This window comes from Cucumis melo, chromosome 2, assembly GCF_025177605.1.
Source record: "Cucumis melo cultivar AY chromosome 2, USDA_Cmelo_AY_1.0, whole genome shotgun sequence".
In the NCBI taxonomy this organism is placed as follows: Eukaryota; Viridiplantae; Streptophyta; class Magnoliopsida; order Cucurbitales; family Cucurbitaceae; genus Cucumis; species Cucumis melo.
In genome coordinates this window covers 24,292,831-24,309,973 of record NC_066858.1, presented here as the reverse complement: position 1 = coordinate 24,309,973, position 17,143 = coordinate 24,292,831, and the positions used below count along the sequence as shown (strand labels likewise).

The 17,143-nt window shown below is 33.7% G+C and overlaps 1 protein-coding gene across 3 annotated transcripts; it reads right to left on the bottom strand.

The window, feature by feature from the left end:
• Positions 1-281: 281 nt before the first annotated feature.
• Positions 282-15,592, bottom strand: LOC103494032 (pre-mRNA-splicing factor ATP-dependent RNA helicase DEAH1). 3 transcript variants are annotated; one of them, XM_008455037.3, is made up of 30 exons: positions 15,434-15,592; positions 15,254-15,356; positions 15,101-15,166; positions 12,904-13,007; positions 12,658-12,794; positions 12,302-12,490; positions 12,148-12,219; positions 11,946-12,032; positions 11,784-11,817; positions 11,630-11,684; positions 10,156-10,215; positions 9,867-9,938; positions 8,921-8,984; positions 8,077-8,156; positions 7,828-7,895; positions 7,701-7,758; positions 6,960-7,017; positions 6,797-6,865; positions 6,207-6,275; positions 5,550-5,639; positions 5,120-5,206; positions 4,676-4,791; positions 4,517-4,583; positions 3,336-4,376; positions 2,805-2,867; positions 2,580-2,703; positions 1,876-1,976; positions 1,459-1,521; positions 1,299-1,371; positions 282-862 (listed from the first exon to the last, which is right to left on the bottom strand). In XM_008455037.3, the coding sequence occupies exons 4-30, from the start codon at positions 13,001-13,003 to the stop codon at positions 798-800; spliced, it is 3,162 nt and encodes a 1,053-aa protein (XP_008453259.1). In that variant the 5' UTR covers positions 13,004-13,007; positions 15,101-15,166; positions 15,254-15,356; positions 15,434-15,592; the 3' UTR covers positions 282-797. The 3 variants fall into 3 exon arrangements, with proteins under 3 accessions (XP_008453259.1, XP_008453258.1, XP_050937030.1); XM_008455036.3 differs by having other exon boundaries at positions 15,254-15,581; XM_051081073.1 differs by lacking the exons at positions 15,254-15,356; positions 15,434-15,592 and adding an exon at positions 14,798-14,842.
• Between the last annotated feature and the right edge of the window lie 1,551 nt (positions 15,593-17,143).

Genomic DNA, 17,143 nt, shown 5'->3' with positions numbered 1-17,143 from the left:
AAGTATTCAACTCGCAACTGACGATATCTATAAATTTCAAAATCCTACATACAGATCTTTGCATTTTTAATTTTATATCGAATAAGTTTGTTAAGTGTTAAACAGTCGATGTTGTATTCAAAACTTGTTTCTATTTAAATTATTTGGCTTCATCACTCCCAATTTCCATCCATTGTGCAGCTTTGCCGTACCCAAATTTAGCACGCATAATCTAATAAATAACTTTGCCAATTTCCATAACTCACAAATTTTGACAAAATTACAACTCCAATGACATCAACTTATCAAAATTGCAACTTTTATTTTACTATGAGATACAATTTGATGAAACAGTGAGAACCGTCTAAGTTCAAAATTCGAGTTCTTCACAACATAGGTCTACACTCTGGCCAAATAGACATTTGATAGATATTATCGACAAAGAATTCATTACGTAAAACAAACTAATAGTGATGACTTCCTCTTCCAAAGCTCCCATCAGATACCTTACAAAAATTGCCTAAGTTCCTATTTCTAATGTACAATTTCTTATTGTAATGTCTCTACCTCATGGTGTTGAACCCATTTAACGGCTAAAGTTAGACATGTACAGACGATACATACAATAGGTTAGTAAGTAAAGCATCTTGAGGTGGAGGTGGTTCATAGAGATTCTGTTTGAAACAAAGCATCTTGAGGTGGAGGTGGTCCATAGAGATTCTGTTTGAAACATGCAGCCCTAGTTGATATCGTGTCGGAAAATCACATATCTACTTTGTCTGCATCGAAGGCAACCAACTGAGTCGTTCTAACTTCCTTTAGCTTCCTGCTTCTCCAGGAGCACCTGCACGACCTTGTCCGCGAGGCATCTTCTTTGAACTCACTATCAAAACAAAGTTATGATACTCTTCAAGAAAGTTCGTAAAATAAAAAAGGGCATAGCTCATTAAGTATAAAACTTAAAATTTTATTATTATTATAATCCAAGAACTAAGAAATCAACAAGTTATTCTTGTTCTACCCAGCTTCAAGCTTACATCAGCTATATCATGAATGATTCACACATATGTTGAATTACTACAGTTCTAGTTGACGACCATTGAGTTGTTATACACTTTTACCCATGTTAAAAAAACCAAACAAAACAACTTTTTATGAAACTAAAGAACAGCAGGTTTTATAAACTTTTTTTTCTTTTGAAAATTGATTAAAAATTCCTATGATTGTTCAAGAAAGGGGTATTTCAAACTTCGCCAATCATTTTCTGAATATCTAGCTAAATATTTGCTTGATTTGAAAGATAATGAAAGAGAGCGTACAATCTTCAACATCCTTGAGCTGATAGAAGTGTGGAGCAATTTCAACCAACCATTCAGGCTTCAACTCCGTTACCTGTAACTCAATTGATAAGTAACATATAAGTTGAAATGACAGAAGAAATGAAATTTAAATGGATAAGTAGAGGGTAGAAAGTATCACCTGTCTCATATATTCTTTTGAGGTACATACTAATTCATGGTATACAACCCATCTTGGAAGAACCTGAGACGGTGAATCAAAATAATGAAATACCAAAACAAAAGCTAGTAGTAGTTCCTCCTAGAAATTCATTGCAAAATATTTTTGTTTCACTTTTACTATTCTTCTTTAGGAAACTAATTATTGTCAACAATTCCAATAAAAAACAAAACTAAAGAACTTTTATTAATAATCAATAGTTCATTGTCAATTTAGAATGAAAATAATCTGACATTTTTTGGTAGTTAAAACAAATAGCTCCTAAAATAAGAGCTATGGTGTGAACTCAGAACCATGCACTCATTCTAAAACCAATAAAGAATCAAGCAACACTCCCACAACAGGGACCAATGTTCGTAGTTGTGGGTAACAACATACCTGAGCTAACCCTGAGCTGGGATGTATGTGAACTGTCTGCGGATGTTTAACGGTCCGATAAGAGCCATTCTTTTGCAACTTAGCAGAGTGAGGGAAAAATCCTGAAAAACAATTTTAATAAAAAAAACTGCAGAACCCAATGGAAGAAAAAAACATTCTTTCAAATTAGTAAATACTCAAGTTTTGCCACAGCTCCACTTCAACAATATCTAGAAAGGTTTCTCGAACTTGAAGAAACCCCCAACAGAAGACCAAATAATTCGTATAACTGATGTTCGCATTAGTCCAAGGGAAATCTACGTGACATAAATTGCACAACCAAATCATCCTATTCTACACAATCAAAGTATATCTATCAATTTCCTGCTATATTCAAGACTTATTGTAACGGGATTTTAATGAAGGCATACAATGTTCATACAAAGATGAAGATATCTCCATCTTTGTCCAAAGCTATCAATTAATCTATAGCACTACTTTTAAGATTAGAGGTTTAATAATTCTACAAATTTTCAGCCTGCCGCTGAATGATAGATATTTGTTTTGTCAGCATTAATAACTTAAAAAACCTGTCTATTTCAAGGGGAACCAAACAGTATCAATCATGTATGTCAAATTTCATGTTTCATGACTAAAAGTGAAAAGAACGGCTTTACAGAATTCAGATTATTAACACTGACGGATAATTTATTATTTCCACTTACCAGATATTATGGTCTTCTTTATCGCATCCAAGTCATTCAAATTCGAAGTTAATTCGATTTCAACTCTTTCCAAAAGCCCTTCAAGTTGATCTCTGATATCTCTGGCACGTTTCATACTTCTAACCTAGCAAATACAAAGGGCAATATATCAGCTCTGCGAAAGAGAAATGACCAGATTCCTCAAAAAGTAGAAATAGTAATGAGGCAAGTGTTATCTTAACCAACCTGGATGTAGTTCTCGTAGCACCATTGCGTAGAGAAATTAGTTTCCCTCCATGAGTTGTAGACCTAAATAATAAATTTTAAAATATTTAAAAAAAGAAAATAACAATTCTTTACTTGCAATTTGGAACTACAATTTTTTAATGCCAAACTTATTTAAAAACAAGTTCAAGAATATGTGTCATACAACTGAATGGTTGTGCATGAGAAAAGGCCCAAGAAATAAAGATTTTTAAAATAACTAAATAATTTTAAAATATTTTAAAAAAGAAAATAACAATTCTATACTTGCAATTTGGAACTACAATTTTTTAATGCCCAACTTATTTAAAACCAAGTTCAAGAATATGTATCATACAACTGAATGGTTGTCCATGAGAAAAGGCCCAAGAAATAAAGATTTTTAAAATAACTAACAATTAATGATGCTATCATTTTAAATGGTGTGAAACTCGATTTTATAACTACATAAATTCAAAATGAGTTTTAAGAATGTAAAAAATATTAGAAAAAAAGTTGCTAGAGAAATGAAACCTTCAACAGTGCAATGTGATCCCCCACATTCCCAGTGTGAAAATTCATCCGAGCATTGTCTGCATGAACTTGTTTATCCTTTGGACGGTAAAAAATAGAATTTCCAATAGAAAGCATAGCTGCAATAGAAATAATCTCATCTGAACACTTGAATTTTTCAGAAGCAACCATCATCTTAGAAAGCATGGGGTCAAGAGGAAACTCTGCCATCCGCCTACCCAACTTAGTTAGTTCACCAAGTTTATTTAGAGCACCAAGTGCATAAAGCAGTTCCAAAGCTTTTAGCAATGCTTCAGATGGAGGCTGGTCCATAAAATCAAAGTTTACCAAGTCATGAATACCAAGGCTCTTAAGTGTAAGCACCACATTAGCAAGGTTTGTTCTTTGTATTTCTGGTACTGTATTGTCTTCCATCTCATTATAATAACTATAAGCAGTATACAAACGAAAGCACATCCCAGGGCCTGTTCGTCCAGACCGGCCTGCTCTCTGATTTGCCGATGCTTTAGAGATAGGACTCACTTGCAATGCCTCCATCCCAGTCCTTGGGTTATAGGACTTTATTTTTGAAAAACCAGGATCAATGACATATTTTATCCCATCAATCGTCAAGGATGTCTCTGCTATATTAGTTGCTAGGACGACTTTCCTTGCTCCAACGGGTGTGGGTTCAAATATCTTAGCCTGTAGCTCTGTTGGTAAGTTAGCATATATGGGGCATATAATGAGTTCTGCAATTTTGGTGCCCAGTCCCCGAGTTCTATGTTTCATTATTTCCTCAGCCGCTTCAATCTCTTCTTGACCAGTGAGAAACACCAATATATCTCCTGGAGGCTTTGTGACATGGATCTGAAGTGCAGTCACGATTGCTGCATCTAAATAGTCTGCTTCTGGAGCTTTTGTGAAGTTAATTTCTACCGGATAACGTCTACCAGGAATTTTAAATATTGGTGCCGAATCAAAGTAATCACTGAACTTCTCAGCATCAAGTGTTGCACTTGAAATTAGCAACTTCAAATCAGGTCGAAACCTAGCAATGTCCTATTAGGAAAAAGAACATAATTGGAATGGAGAAGAAGTAACAAAAATAGTTGAGCTAACTGAAAGAAACATGATACAAAGAAATGAAATGTAAAATGCATCATGCACAAAATAAGGTTGTCATTGGAGCTCCAACTCACCTTTACTAATCCAAATAGAACATCAGTTGATAATGTTCTTTCATGAGCCTCATCCACCATTATGACACTGAAAAAAGGATTTCAATAATATTGCAAAGTTAGAAAAGAGGCTAATTGACTCGGATTATGAATAAACATCAAAGATGCAGTAAGGTGCACCTGTAGCTTGCAAGGTCAGGTTCACCAAGGAATTCTCGTAACAACATCCCATCTGTCATGTACTTTAAAACGGTCTTATCTGACGTACAGTCCTCAAAACGTATTGAATAACCAACCTAAAAATATTAGGAAGAGGTGAGTACTAAGAGATACATTCCGGGAATTCAAATGATGTATTTATGTTTAATGTAACAAATACCACGTTATATTCACTAGATACCAATATGAGAGTGAAACAAGAAACCAAAGGAGGTTGCATATATTTGTAATGGAAGTTAGTAAGCAAAAAATGAAAGAGGCGTTATTTGTTCCATCTTTAAAACTACAAAATAAATAAGCTAAGACAAGTATAATGTAAAACAAATTATGTAACAAGATACACATAGGATCAAAATAATTCGTGGAAGGGCAAAAGCATTAAGTTTACAGTCATGGCAACATCACCTCATGCCCAAGCTTGACACCCAGTTCTTGAGATACTCGAGCAGCAATGCTCATAGCAGCAACTCGACGTGGTTGTGTGCATCCAACCTTAAGAAGTTAGCATGAAAATGAATTTTACATCTCAGGGAAACAAAAAAATTGTAACAAATTATTCAATTGATGACTAATTACAAGCACATCCAGCACTTTGTTTCCTCAACTACAATTTGCAACCAACTCCTAAATCAAAACTAGAAGAGGAATTAGAAATCCAGAGTCTCCAATATAAAGCTTTTTTTTTCTTAATAAGAAAGAAGCCAATGTGAAGCATTTTGTGTTCGACCAATAAGAGAATAATGTAAAAATTCCTACAAATGCACATCCAGAACCTCCAAACTGCCCCTATGCACAACAAACAAAATAGCAATATGGTAAGAATGTAAGGTCGTACTTTTCCTCGCTTTGTGTACCCAGCTTCATGAAGATATTGAGGTATCTGTGTGGTCTTCCCAGAGCCAGTTTCACCAACAATTACAAGAACCTATAGAAGTAAAACAGCGAGGGTTATAATAAAATTCAGTGCAGGTATGCAGAAATTAGTATAAAGATAATTGGATATTAAAAGGTGCCTAGAAGATTTCACTTCCTAGTCTGATCCTAAACGCTCAGCAAGCTAAAAAACGATAAAGAGATTGAAAAGGAAAAAAAATTGATCACATCTGTGTTCACTACCACTTGAGTAGGAGGTTAGAAAAGAATTTTCAATTGTACCTTCATTGTAAATTTCTCTTTAATTCCCATTATCCACCTCAAGAAATATACGTACATGGTGTTTGCTATTTTGCAACTACATGATAATGGGAAACTGAGACATAGGTGATTGACATAGGATGAAACTGTATGAGCTTTGAATTGAGTGGTATAATATTGGCTTCTTATGTTGGGAAGTTTCAGAGAGCTCCTAGTTTTTAGTTTAGTATAGAACCCCTAGGCCCTAATCTACAGCACCTCCACATTTTTCTTTTTGTGAAAAGTGGTGAACAGATACATCTTGAAAATGTTTGAGCTAATGCAATACTCATCCACCCAATAAAGAAAAGAAACCCACCTGATAATCGTTGACAGCTTGAAGTAACTGATCACGATATGGATAGATTGGCAATGTTTTCCTCTCCTCCTTGGCAAATAAAAAAATAGTTCTCATTCAGTTGCAAATTGACAGTTAACACCAACAAACAATTATTAACGATAAAAAGGATAAGATCTTGTTGAAAAGAGATTCAATGAAAACAAAGTTGACCAAAAATTAATGTTAAAAGTAGCACGTATTAATCATCATCTCAAAAGAAACTCCATTGCCTCCCATTCATCTTGAAACCCATCCAATCCGTTAATACTAAAACCTATATTCCTAATTATGAACATATTACTCTTCATCTCCTAAGAAAGTTAATTGCCCCCATTCATCTTTAAAAAACCCATCTAATCGGTTACTAAGACCTAATTACGAATACAATGAGTATAAAAACTTATTCGTGTAATATTTCTCTTAGTTGGATCCCCTTCCTTTCATGGGAGGTTTTTTGTTGGGCATTTTTCTTTTTGTATGCCCTTGTATTCTTTCATTCTTTCTAAGTGAAAGTTGTTGCCTCTAGGGGAGGAGAAAAAAGAAAAGAAAAAAGGGATCGTAATCAAAACCTGCAGCTTCTCCAAAGCTGACTGAGCCTTGGACTTCTCAAGTGATTCAGTCTGACGTTCATCAACAAACTGCCAAGAACGAAAGAAGGTAGCATGAAATAAACAAGATTTTACTATAGTACTCACAACTGCGTTCAGTAACTTTCCAAAGTTTAAGCCACACCTCATCGCCTTCCATAACTGATGCCTTAATAAACTCAATCTGATCCTCAAATACAAACCTAAAACAAAAAGAAAGTGTAAGACCTCCCATACTACATACATATAAGAGGAGGGATAGAAGGGTAATTCAGCCGGACAACAATGATGAGGGAGGAAAAAGTAAATGATCGTGCGTGTGGGCCCAGGGTGAGAGAATGTGAGGAAAAGCCTATATATAGCACCTTTTGGGATTGGGTATGTAGGTTTTATTTTGGATAAAGAAATTCTGGAGAGGGCGGCTGCTGTAGCCGTGGGTTAGCCGTGGGTTACCCTAGAGTAGGCCACAAGTTGGTATGTTTTGATTATTATTTCCTTGTTTATGAATGTTCTTTCTTGTTGTTAAAGCTTATGACTGTATTTGGCAATATAAATAAATAAACAGCAGAGGCTTTCTCTGTTTTTCTTGCCATTAAAGTTTGGGTCATTTAGATATATTTGTGGGCAACCTAACAGAAAGATTCAGGAGATGTTCATTTTCTCTATTATAATAGCCTGCTACAAGGGATAAATAAAATGAAATGAAATGAAAACATCTTGAAAAAAATGTAATGGAAGATATTATATGTTCCAAATAAAAGATGACAACCCACCTTGTATTATTAATGAACATTAAAATTGAACAAGAAACGTAGCACTAGTAAAATATTCTAATAAAACTTCATAAACATACAAGGAAAAAATTCAGAACCATAAAAATACTTACTGATAGTCATCTGATGATTGCTTTTTGTTTTTCGAGCCAAATTTCATCGTTGCTTTCCCTAAAGGATAATTTTGTTTCAGAATCTGATGTAGGAGCATTACTAAGTCCTCAGAGAAGTGGCACTTACCTATTTGGTGTTCCTCCCATGCCTCTTGTTCTGCAAACGGATTCATTTTATCGGCAGCACCTGAATCCCTGTAAGGATAACAATATTTCAAAAAAATTGACAAGATAACAAGGAACAACAGAGAGCAGAAATAGATGACAAAGTTTCACCGCTCTCATGGGACCTCCTTTCTAATTTCTTTTACAGTTATACTCCCTTTAAAATCAACTTAAAAACATATGTGGAAATAGAATAGGTTTCCACACTAACCTATACCGTTGCATTGCCACCGCAAACCTCTTATCCTGATTAACACCCCCTTCCTGATCATAAGCTTCAGGCATCCTGTACTGCACTCCAATATACCAAAACATGAAATGTGTAATTCATCAATAAATGAAGTATAATAGTAATAAAAAGGCATTGCATTATTGTAGAAACAATAGAGCTATATCCTGAAATTTTATTATGTTCTCTCTTGTCTCGGTTTATGCTGTATCTGTTCTTTCAGTCCTTTTTGCTCTTGGAATATGTCTATTATACTTTGAACTTTAGTCTCTTTTTTATATTAATAAAGAGACTTGCTCCCATTTTAAAAAAGAATGGTGTTTTATCCTGAAAGGAAGCTTTTAAAAACGATTATGGATAAATTGGATGTCTTTTAGCCATCCAATATATTTCTTTTCAACTGAGAAGGGAACTAAGAAAATGGAGAAAGAATGATTCGCACAAGTTATCATAGTTTTCCCTCTCACTATTCATAACAATGTGAACTGACCTACACCACTTATTTAGAAAATGGATAGAATGAATTTTCGCTAATCGCAACATGCAACTAAAAGAACTATGCACTCGTAAATAACTCCCTCTTTCTTGCCGAAAAAACAAGCAAACTCTTTATATTACATAAAAGTAGATGATGATGTTTAAAACTTTAGCTTTCCATATTGTTTTAATTTATCTTATTGTACTCCAGGAATTTCAATTAATCTGTCAAAATCCTCATCAGGCACACTAAAAGAAAGAAGAGAGAGAGAGAGAGAGAGAGAGAGAGAGAGGAGAAAGAATAGAATGAAGAACAATGACAACGAAGAAACAAAGATAGAAAGATGACCTCATTGACGTCATCAGCCTCATCTGTCCGCTTCTTCACAAGCTCATATATTTCCTTCTTATACCTGGAAAGACAAACAAAATATTTCAGCAGGTTCATTTTTCACAAACTTATACCAGTAAAGTTCTATTGTCTTTAGATGGTAAAGAGAGAATATCTGAACAATCAAATAAAAATTAAATATTTGAATTTTTAAGTTTCCAAATTGAACCGGAACTAATGAACAAAAAGGATCAATACAGCACGATGAAAAGCTAATTGTGATAAGATCTTCCTATGTACTGTTCATATAAGACATGTATGCAATATAAAATAATTATTTGACTACCTAAAAAATATGATTCACGGACACAAGTAAAAGCACATCCATAAACCATAAAGAGCTAGGCGTATACAGACTCATTGGATCCTATATGGGAAAAAGATCACAGCAGAACACATACAGTGATCACCCACGAAGAACATATTCAGAAATTCAATGGCATAAGTTTGCATGAAATCAATATGGTAGCAAGGACCAAGTTCTATATAGAGAAACAAAAACAAAAACTAAAATTACAATGATATCTGAGTACATAAAACAAGAAAGAGACATCATCATCAACTACAACTCATTTGTTTATTTCATACAAAAGGAAATATTTGCAGCAGAATATATATAACACACTAAACGCATCCACCATTTGAAAAATAATCTTGCACAGAAAACATTAGCTTATTAATTGTGCAACCACATATGATACTACAAAGAGAAAAGCCAAACTACTATCTCCCATCAAAATAACATCTGAATGCCTAAAGAACATAGGGAAACAATTCAATCATAAGCATACAACAGACAATGAAATTAGAGAGAGAGAGAGAGAGAGCCAAACTATTAAGTAGTGACATCATTATTTAAAAATAAAAAAACAAAGGAAATGGCAAAAAATAATGAAACTTTTACCTTAGCTCCCGATATTCTGCATCAGTAAGCTTTACACCTTCAAAAAGATATTGCTCATCTTCTATATCATCTCTGGTATTGATCACCACGAAATTCGAGAAATCAAAGAAAAGATGAGATGAAGAGAGAGAGAGAGAATGATATCACAATTCTGAGGAAACAAAAGTAATTGAGAGAACTATGCAATGTTCTTTCAACTCCTAGGATGGAAACTTGACCCCAAATGAAAAAGTAACACTAATAATAAGGATGAGAAACAACAGTACCAACTGAATGTATCCCATTATACCTGATTTCTTCCAGTTTCTTCTCCTCCCTTTTCTTTAAATACTCCTGTCTTGAAACTTTCCTGAAACAGTAAAGAAAGTTAAGAGGACGAGTATCTAAAATTTCATTATTAATGGGCATTTATCAATTATCATTTCTGTATTTACATTCATTACACACCATAATTCCTAATTTTTTACAGATTCAATACAACGTGTCCTTGTGTTTTTATAACAAATATGTTAAAAACTTACGTACCCATTTTTACCAAAACGTATTGGATTAAGAAACTATAAAATTGACTGGTTGAGGAACTTGGCCTTGATGTCTTGTCACAAGAACAAATACGAAATTGAAAGGCAGGACGATTAATTTGGAATGACCATGAAAATAGCAGCAGAAACACCGTGAAACTATATTGCTCACTACAAGCTATTTCTTGATGATTGCAGCAATTCAATCTGGAAAATGAGTATAACATCTCCAACTGGTTTGATCATCGACATCTAGATGTTCCATTGTTCCCCAATAGAGAACTCCTAACTCCTAAGATGCTCCAAATATAAAAAACTAAGTTATTAAAAACTGGTGGACATGTCAAACGATAGATGGAACTTGATCATCAAAAGGACTTTTAAGCAATAGAAGGTCAATATGAATCTTGAATGGAGCTTAAGGTTCTCTCTCCAAACTGTTTGATTGACTATTGATAAGAACTTGACTTCTTCCATTTAGATAGTTCTGGGTCTTTCTTTTCTAAATCCCTGTCTAGTTACTCAACGACTTGACTACCAGGATGCAGCATTGTTCTCCCCACATCCTCATTAGGTGCTTCAGAGCACATAACTTCTGTCATGCTCAACATCAAACTTTGATTGGAAGCAAAACCTTTTCATTGTTGCAAGCATTGATAAAAGAAAAACCAGAAGCCCCAACCATAAGAGTTTTTTTCTATCTTTCTTCTTCTTTCTTCTTCTTTCTTCTTAAACAAATTTCATTGAATAAATAAAAATAAGTAGAAAGAACCCCAAACACATGAAGGTTGGATACAAGAAAGTTCGCAAATAGAAATTAAGTAGCCTGATCAGAATTTCAAACTTCACTTCAGCAACTATACTAGTAGCCGAGTAGTTAAATGGAAAAGAGTGAAAGCAAGAGCAATAACTCCACAACTTAGCCAAGAATCATGCCAAAAAGTGATGGGCCTGCCATAGCTTAAGCATCGAGGGGTGTTAGGTCTAATAGATGCCAATAAAATTTATTTAGTGTTTAATACTGTAATTCTCCTAGATTATCTTATTATTCAAATCCAAGATAGACCCCATAGTAATGCTATAACTGCACTCATTCAGTTGATGCTTGGCTACCTTTCAAACTTGAGCCACATGCAACTATTTCACATACTAATTAAACTCTGTAAAAATTAAATATTTATCTCAAGATAATAGGGAAAGTAAAACCATGAAGAACACTGAGTAAAGTTAGCAGTAGTAAACCTCAAAGTATCAATTCCATTATTCTCCAAAGCTTCTGATCTCCGAATTGCCTCTTCTGTTAAACATTAGATGAACGAGGATGATAGTGTAAGCTGAAAAAAGTGCATGTCATTTCCCTTATAATAATGTATTGATTAAATTAAAGACCAGTTACCTTCCTCCTTCCTGCTCAATTTTTGCTCCGTTAACTGTCATAGAATGAATAGAATCAGAACCAGAAATACTGAAGTGCTTAGAACATCACTGTAGAAAGGATGAATCATTTTTTAAAGATATAAGAAAAGAAGGCTAGCAAGTTAGTTCTATACAAGTATACCTTTTTGGTTCCTGCAGCATCCCTTTCCCTTATATTTCGCTCTAATTGCTCCCTCTCTCTTTGATCTCGCAATCGCTCCTCCTCCGACTGCATTTCGATATAACTTTATGTTAAGAAAATTTGTTTCGCTGAATAAGTTTTTATCCAAGTAAAAAATACATCCCAGTATCAAAGAAACTTTGACATAAGCGTAAACGTGTACCTCAGAGCTATCGTCTTCAGAACTGGATGCCCGTCGTTTAACCTGTCTATTTTCTCTTTCAAGAGCACTTTCCTGCATTGTCCCATCAAATTAGAGAAAAGATAACCCACTTAAAAGAACACTCACACTATATATACCATTCCATATATCATACCTTTTCATCATCTTCATCTTCTTGATATTCATTTTTCCTTCTAAAATGTCTCTTTCGATTTTCTGTTTCTTTGAGATCACTGCTACGTCCTTTATCTTCAACATCATCTTCGTCATCAGCATCAAGCAGTGCATATGTCTTTTGCTTTCTTGCCAACATTGCAGCTTCTCTCTCTTGCTTCTGATAAAGCTGAGGCAGAACAGCAAAAAATTATACAAAAGGACATGACCGACGAGGAAAAATAAGTTGTCAAAAAGGTTGTAAACGCAATAAGTGAAGGGGATGGAACAACAGAGCATTAAATAACATGTAATATATGAATCACATGTTAATTGTAAACAAAATTCAACTAATACATTTAAACCAGATGATTGCTTGCGTGGCACTCTGGAGAAAATTCCTTCAGCAAAAGCCAGTGTTTCACCAGAAGATGGCAAGGAAAAATCTATCACCAACTTGTTCACAACATCGGCAGGTGATGTTGCTTGTTTGGCTGCAATAGAATGGTCAATGTAAAAATATGCCATAAATACCATATGTTTTACAATTCATAATTGAAAATACCCAAAGACATTAAATCACTAAACAAGGAGAAGCAGTACATAGTCCAATCATATACTGCACGATCGTTGGCTGAGAAAAACCAAGCAATGACATTAACTGATCCGAAACCCATGTTTTCAAGTCATTTTCGCCCCCCATCTCCCTGAAATTGAGTTTGATAATAGTTAAACAAAAGGTTACTAATAGCCAACAAGAAGATTCAAATGAAAAATTATGTATTAAATTTGAGAAAGATAGAAATAATAATAATACCAACAATTCAGTTCTACGAAACAACATGAAATGAAGTTAACTAGTAATGTGAAGCAATGTCTGATTGGTTTAAGGGACATACACTGCTCAAAAGCTTCACAAAATTGATGTAACGACACAAATTTCTAAGATCTCTAATTGGGTATTACTACATGCAATGTGAATTTAGAACAAAAACCAAAAGATTATTTAACATAAAGTAAATTTTTTAAATCAATAAAATTGGGAGTGAAGTGAACAAAATTGCCAAAATAGGTTTTAATTTGGGTCCCCAAAAAACATTAATCGAAAGAAACGTTTAGAGTTGAAACCACTAGTCCCACGGCACCATCAACCAATCATCTTGTCGTGAGTTTTGTACATTCTTAACCCCATTACCAGGGTTAGGCTATGCAATCTCAAGCAATCATGAGTTGAAGAAAACATTAAAGACTGGTGAGACCTTAGAGTTAGCCAAAACCACCAAAACTGTGTCATTCCAATTTAGAATCTTTGCCAATCTAGGGATAAAGTTGTATCATTCTAGGCTAAACGGTGCCTTTCCAAGCTAATCGGTGTCATTACAGGCTAAAGTTGTGTGATTCCATGCTAAGTCTATGTCATCCCAGGCACTTTTCCAATATAGGCAGAAAGTTTATAAAATTCGAAATTCCATGAAACATGCATACACAAGGTCTTGGCTAAAATCACAATTCATGATAAATTAACTATTCATGGTGATCTTTCATAAATGATAAGTAACACATAAGAAATCTTGCTTAGTCAACATTATGATCATCACGTAAACATTATCATATCAATTTAGTAGTATCACCGTAACGACCCAACATTTCAAGGTCTCTACCTGTGATCATTACTACATGCATGCAATTTCAAAACCAAAACTAGTTGATCATTGACACTTGCATTAAAAATTTTCTAAATCAACAAAAACTTCATAAAAAGTATTCAAATAAAGGTCAAAACAAATATTTCGATTGGGATTCTTAAAATTTTGTTTAAAAACATGATTTTAAGCAAACACATTTTCTCTAATTCCATGACATCGTCAACAAATCTTCTTGTCAAGTGCCACGAATGGATCAAGCTCTGCAATCACATGCAACATGAATTGAATGATTGTAACTAGTAGGACCTGTGTGCTATAGCTTAATATGGATAGTCATCTAAGTGAACAATTTAATCTGTCCTATCACAAATATCTAGTGGTCACAAAGGTGCAAAAACATACTCGTCTGGTGAACCCATAGGAATAAAAGATACATAGTAGTGAATTCATAGGATCACGAGCATACATAGTGGCGAATTCGTAGGATCACAACCATACATAGTGGCAAATTCGTAAGGTTGTAAGATCACAACCATACGTAGTAGTAAACCCATAGGAACACGATCATACATAGTAGTGAACCCATAGGATCACGGTCTTACATAGCTAGTGATGTGAGGGAACATTGTCGCTTTACTTATCTAGCATGCAACATGCAATGTGGGTCCCACATCATACAGTTATATCGTAGTACCATACCATAACAATTCATAATGTTCGTAGCATGCTTATAAAATTGTTTCAATCATGTAAGACATAATGAGTTCTTCTAAAATTATTTGGCGTAGCCAAAAGTAACATTTTATTTATTCTTCCCAACACATAGGCATCCCAGTAGTATAGTTGCTTACCTCAAAACTGAGTCCAAAAAATATGAAATTGATCTTCTTCTTAGCCTAGAGCAAAACTTGGATCAAAACCCCTAACAAATACTATAATCAAACTTAATCCCAAACCTTAGGCCGTAAATCCAAAACATAAATTTTACTCAAACACTACAAAAAGCAAACAAGCGTACCCAACACATGGTTTGCTCTAAAATCACTTACAATCTTAGCCCAAAGAAACGAATCTACACATAAAACAAGAGTATAAAACCCTATTCCACCATTTTTAACCAATCCAGAAAGGTTTAAAAACACTTGAACACTTACCAAAAAGTCGCCGAAAACCTTTCAAAATCGTTGGATAGCAACTTTAACGCTCTCCAAATCTTCAATCTAACATCCAAAACATCATGGGTAACATAAAGTCTATGTCCAAGATTAATGGGTACACGAATTAAACAAGAACCCCATAAAACTAACCAAACACTTAAATTCCTTTGCTGAAATTATCTCCGGAAGCTTAAAGGAGTTGAGCTCGAACGAGAAACGAAGTGGGTGAATCGATTCAAGGTTATTCAAAATTCTGGAATCCACAGTGAGTGAGAGAGACGCGGCGCGGGTGGATAGAGAGAAATCCGAAAGATGGAGGGAAAAAGTTACCGGTGGTGGACGATGGGGAGCGGCGGAGGGACGACCGGCCTCCGGCGGGCGCGTGATTGAGGAAGGCAGCTTGAGTTGCTGTGAGTATGGGTGTATGTTTCGCGGTATTTCGAATTGGATACACAATGCGTGACAAGAATAATGTCAAAATTAGATGGTTACTTTCAATTTATTTTTAAATTCACAGTAAATCATAAGAATTTTAAATAAAAATTGAGTACACCATTGCATTAAATATCCTCCCGTGTGACGACAATTGTGATTTCTAAATACAATTCAATAATCTACTTTCCATCAAAATACCACAATTGAATAATCTACTTTCCACCAAAACATAATCTATTTTCTACCAAAACACCTTAATTGAATAATCTACTTTCTACCTAAACAGAGAATAATCCATCAAATCACATTCTCAAACTCGAGTTATCGGATCTCATTCAACCACTTTCAGATCTTTCATCATTTGAAATTTGGAAACAAATGATCTTCAAGCATTTTCTTCCTTGTTTGGCATTTCCTTCCCTTACTTTGAAAACTCTAACTTCGTCTGCTTCAAATTTTGCATCACATCCTTTGCATGTTTTGCATCTCCTCCGCATTAAAATAAAATACATCATTCATTTTACATCTCCAATCTTCAACTTTGTCTGTTTCACTTCAATCGTTCGTTCCACTTCGATCTCCGATCTTCAAATTCATCAGCACATCTCTAATCGTAGGTTCCCATCGTCAATCTTCAGCTTTGCATCATAGCACTCCTCGATTCCTGTGTAGTCAAGTATATTTTTAAATTGTCAAAATCATTCAACGAAATAATTAATTGAAATATATATGTTAAAATATTATTAAATTATAAATATTTGATTTTCAGCTTTTTAGAGATGTACGTTAAATTATTGTTTCATAAATTATACAAACCAAATTTAGGGATTCAAACTAAATTAAAAACAAAGTGTGATTTTAGGGTGGGATATATAACAAATATTATTTGCAATCATTTTAAAGATTGTAACAATATAAAATTAAGGTGTAAAATTTGGATTTAAAAATAATCTGAATTTTAAATTAAAATAAAAAAAAACCGAAGTAAAATTAAGGTGGAATACATATCAAACATTATATTTGGCATATTTGTAGGAATTTAAACTCACAATCTAAAATTAATGCTTAGAATTTTAGATTTTAAAATAGTGTTAAAATTTTGAATTAAAACTAATGATTTAGGGTCGAAAATAATGTTAAAATATAAAATATGTATTATGTATTATTTCATGTCTATTTTTTTTATGAATAATTTGAATAATAAAAAATGTTAAATAATTAAATTTAAATAACAATATATATACTTCATTGGAGGATCCAAATATAAATAGATATGTTTTTTTATAAATAATTTGAAAAATACAAAATGCTAAAACCAAGGAATTATCCATTATCTTTGACATAATTTTAGGAATTCAAGAATATAAAATTAATGTATTTATATATGTTTTCTCATAAATAATTTGAAAAATAAAAATGCTAAATTAAGGGACTATCCATTATCTTTGACATAATTGTAAGAATTCAATTTAATAATCTAAAATTAATGGGTATAATTTGAATTTTAAAATAGGGTTACAATTTTAAATTAAAACCAACGGTTAAGATAGAGTGAAAAATAATGTTAAAAATAATGTTAGAATATCATATATGTATTATGTATCG

Bases quoted from the DNA above. Each gene is read 5' to 3' on its own strand.
- LOC103494032 (XM_008455037.3), bottom strand. From the start codon at position 13,003: ATGGGGGGCGAAAATGACTTGAAAACATGGGTTTCGGATCAGTTAATG. The intron at 10,216-11,629 runs GTTTACTACTGC...TTACTGTTTCAG, and splicing joins AATGGAATTGATACTTTGAG to GAAAGTTTCAAGACAGGAGT. The intron at 863-1,298 runs GTACGCTCTCTT...TTGTTTTGATAG, and splicing joins GCTCAAGGATGTTGAAGATT to TGAGTTCAAAGAAGATGCCT.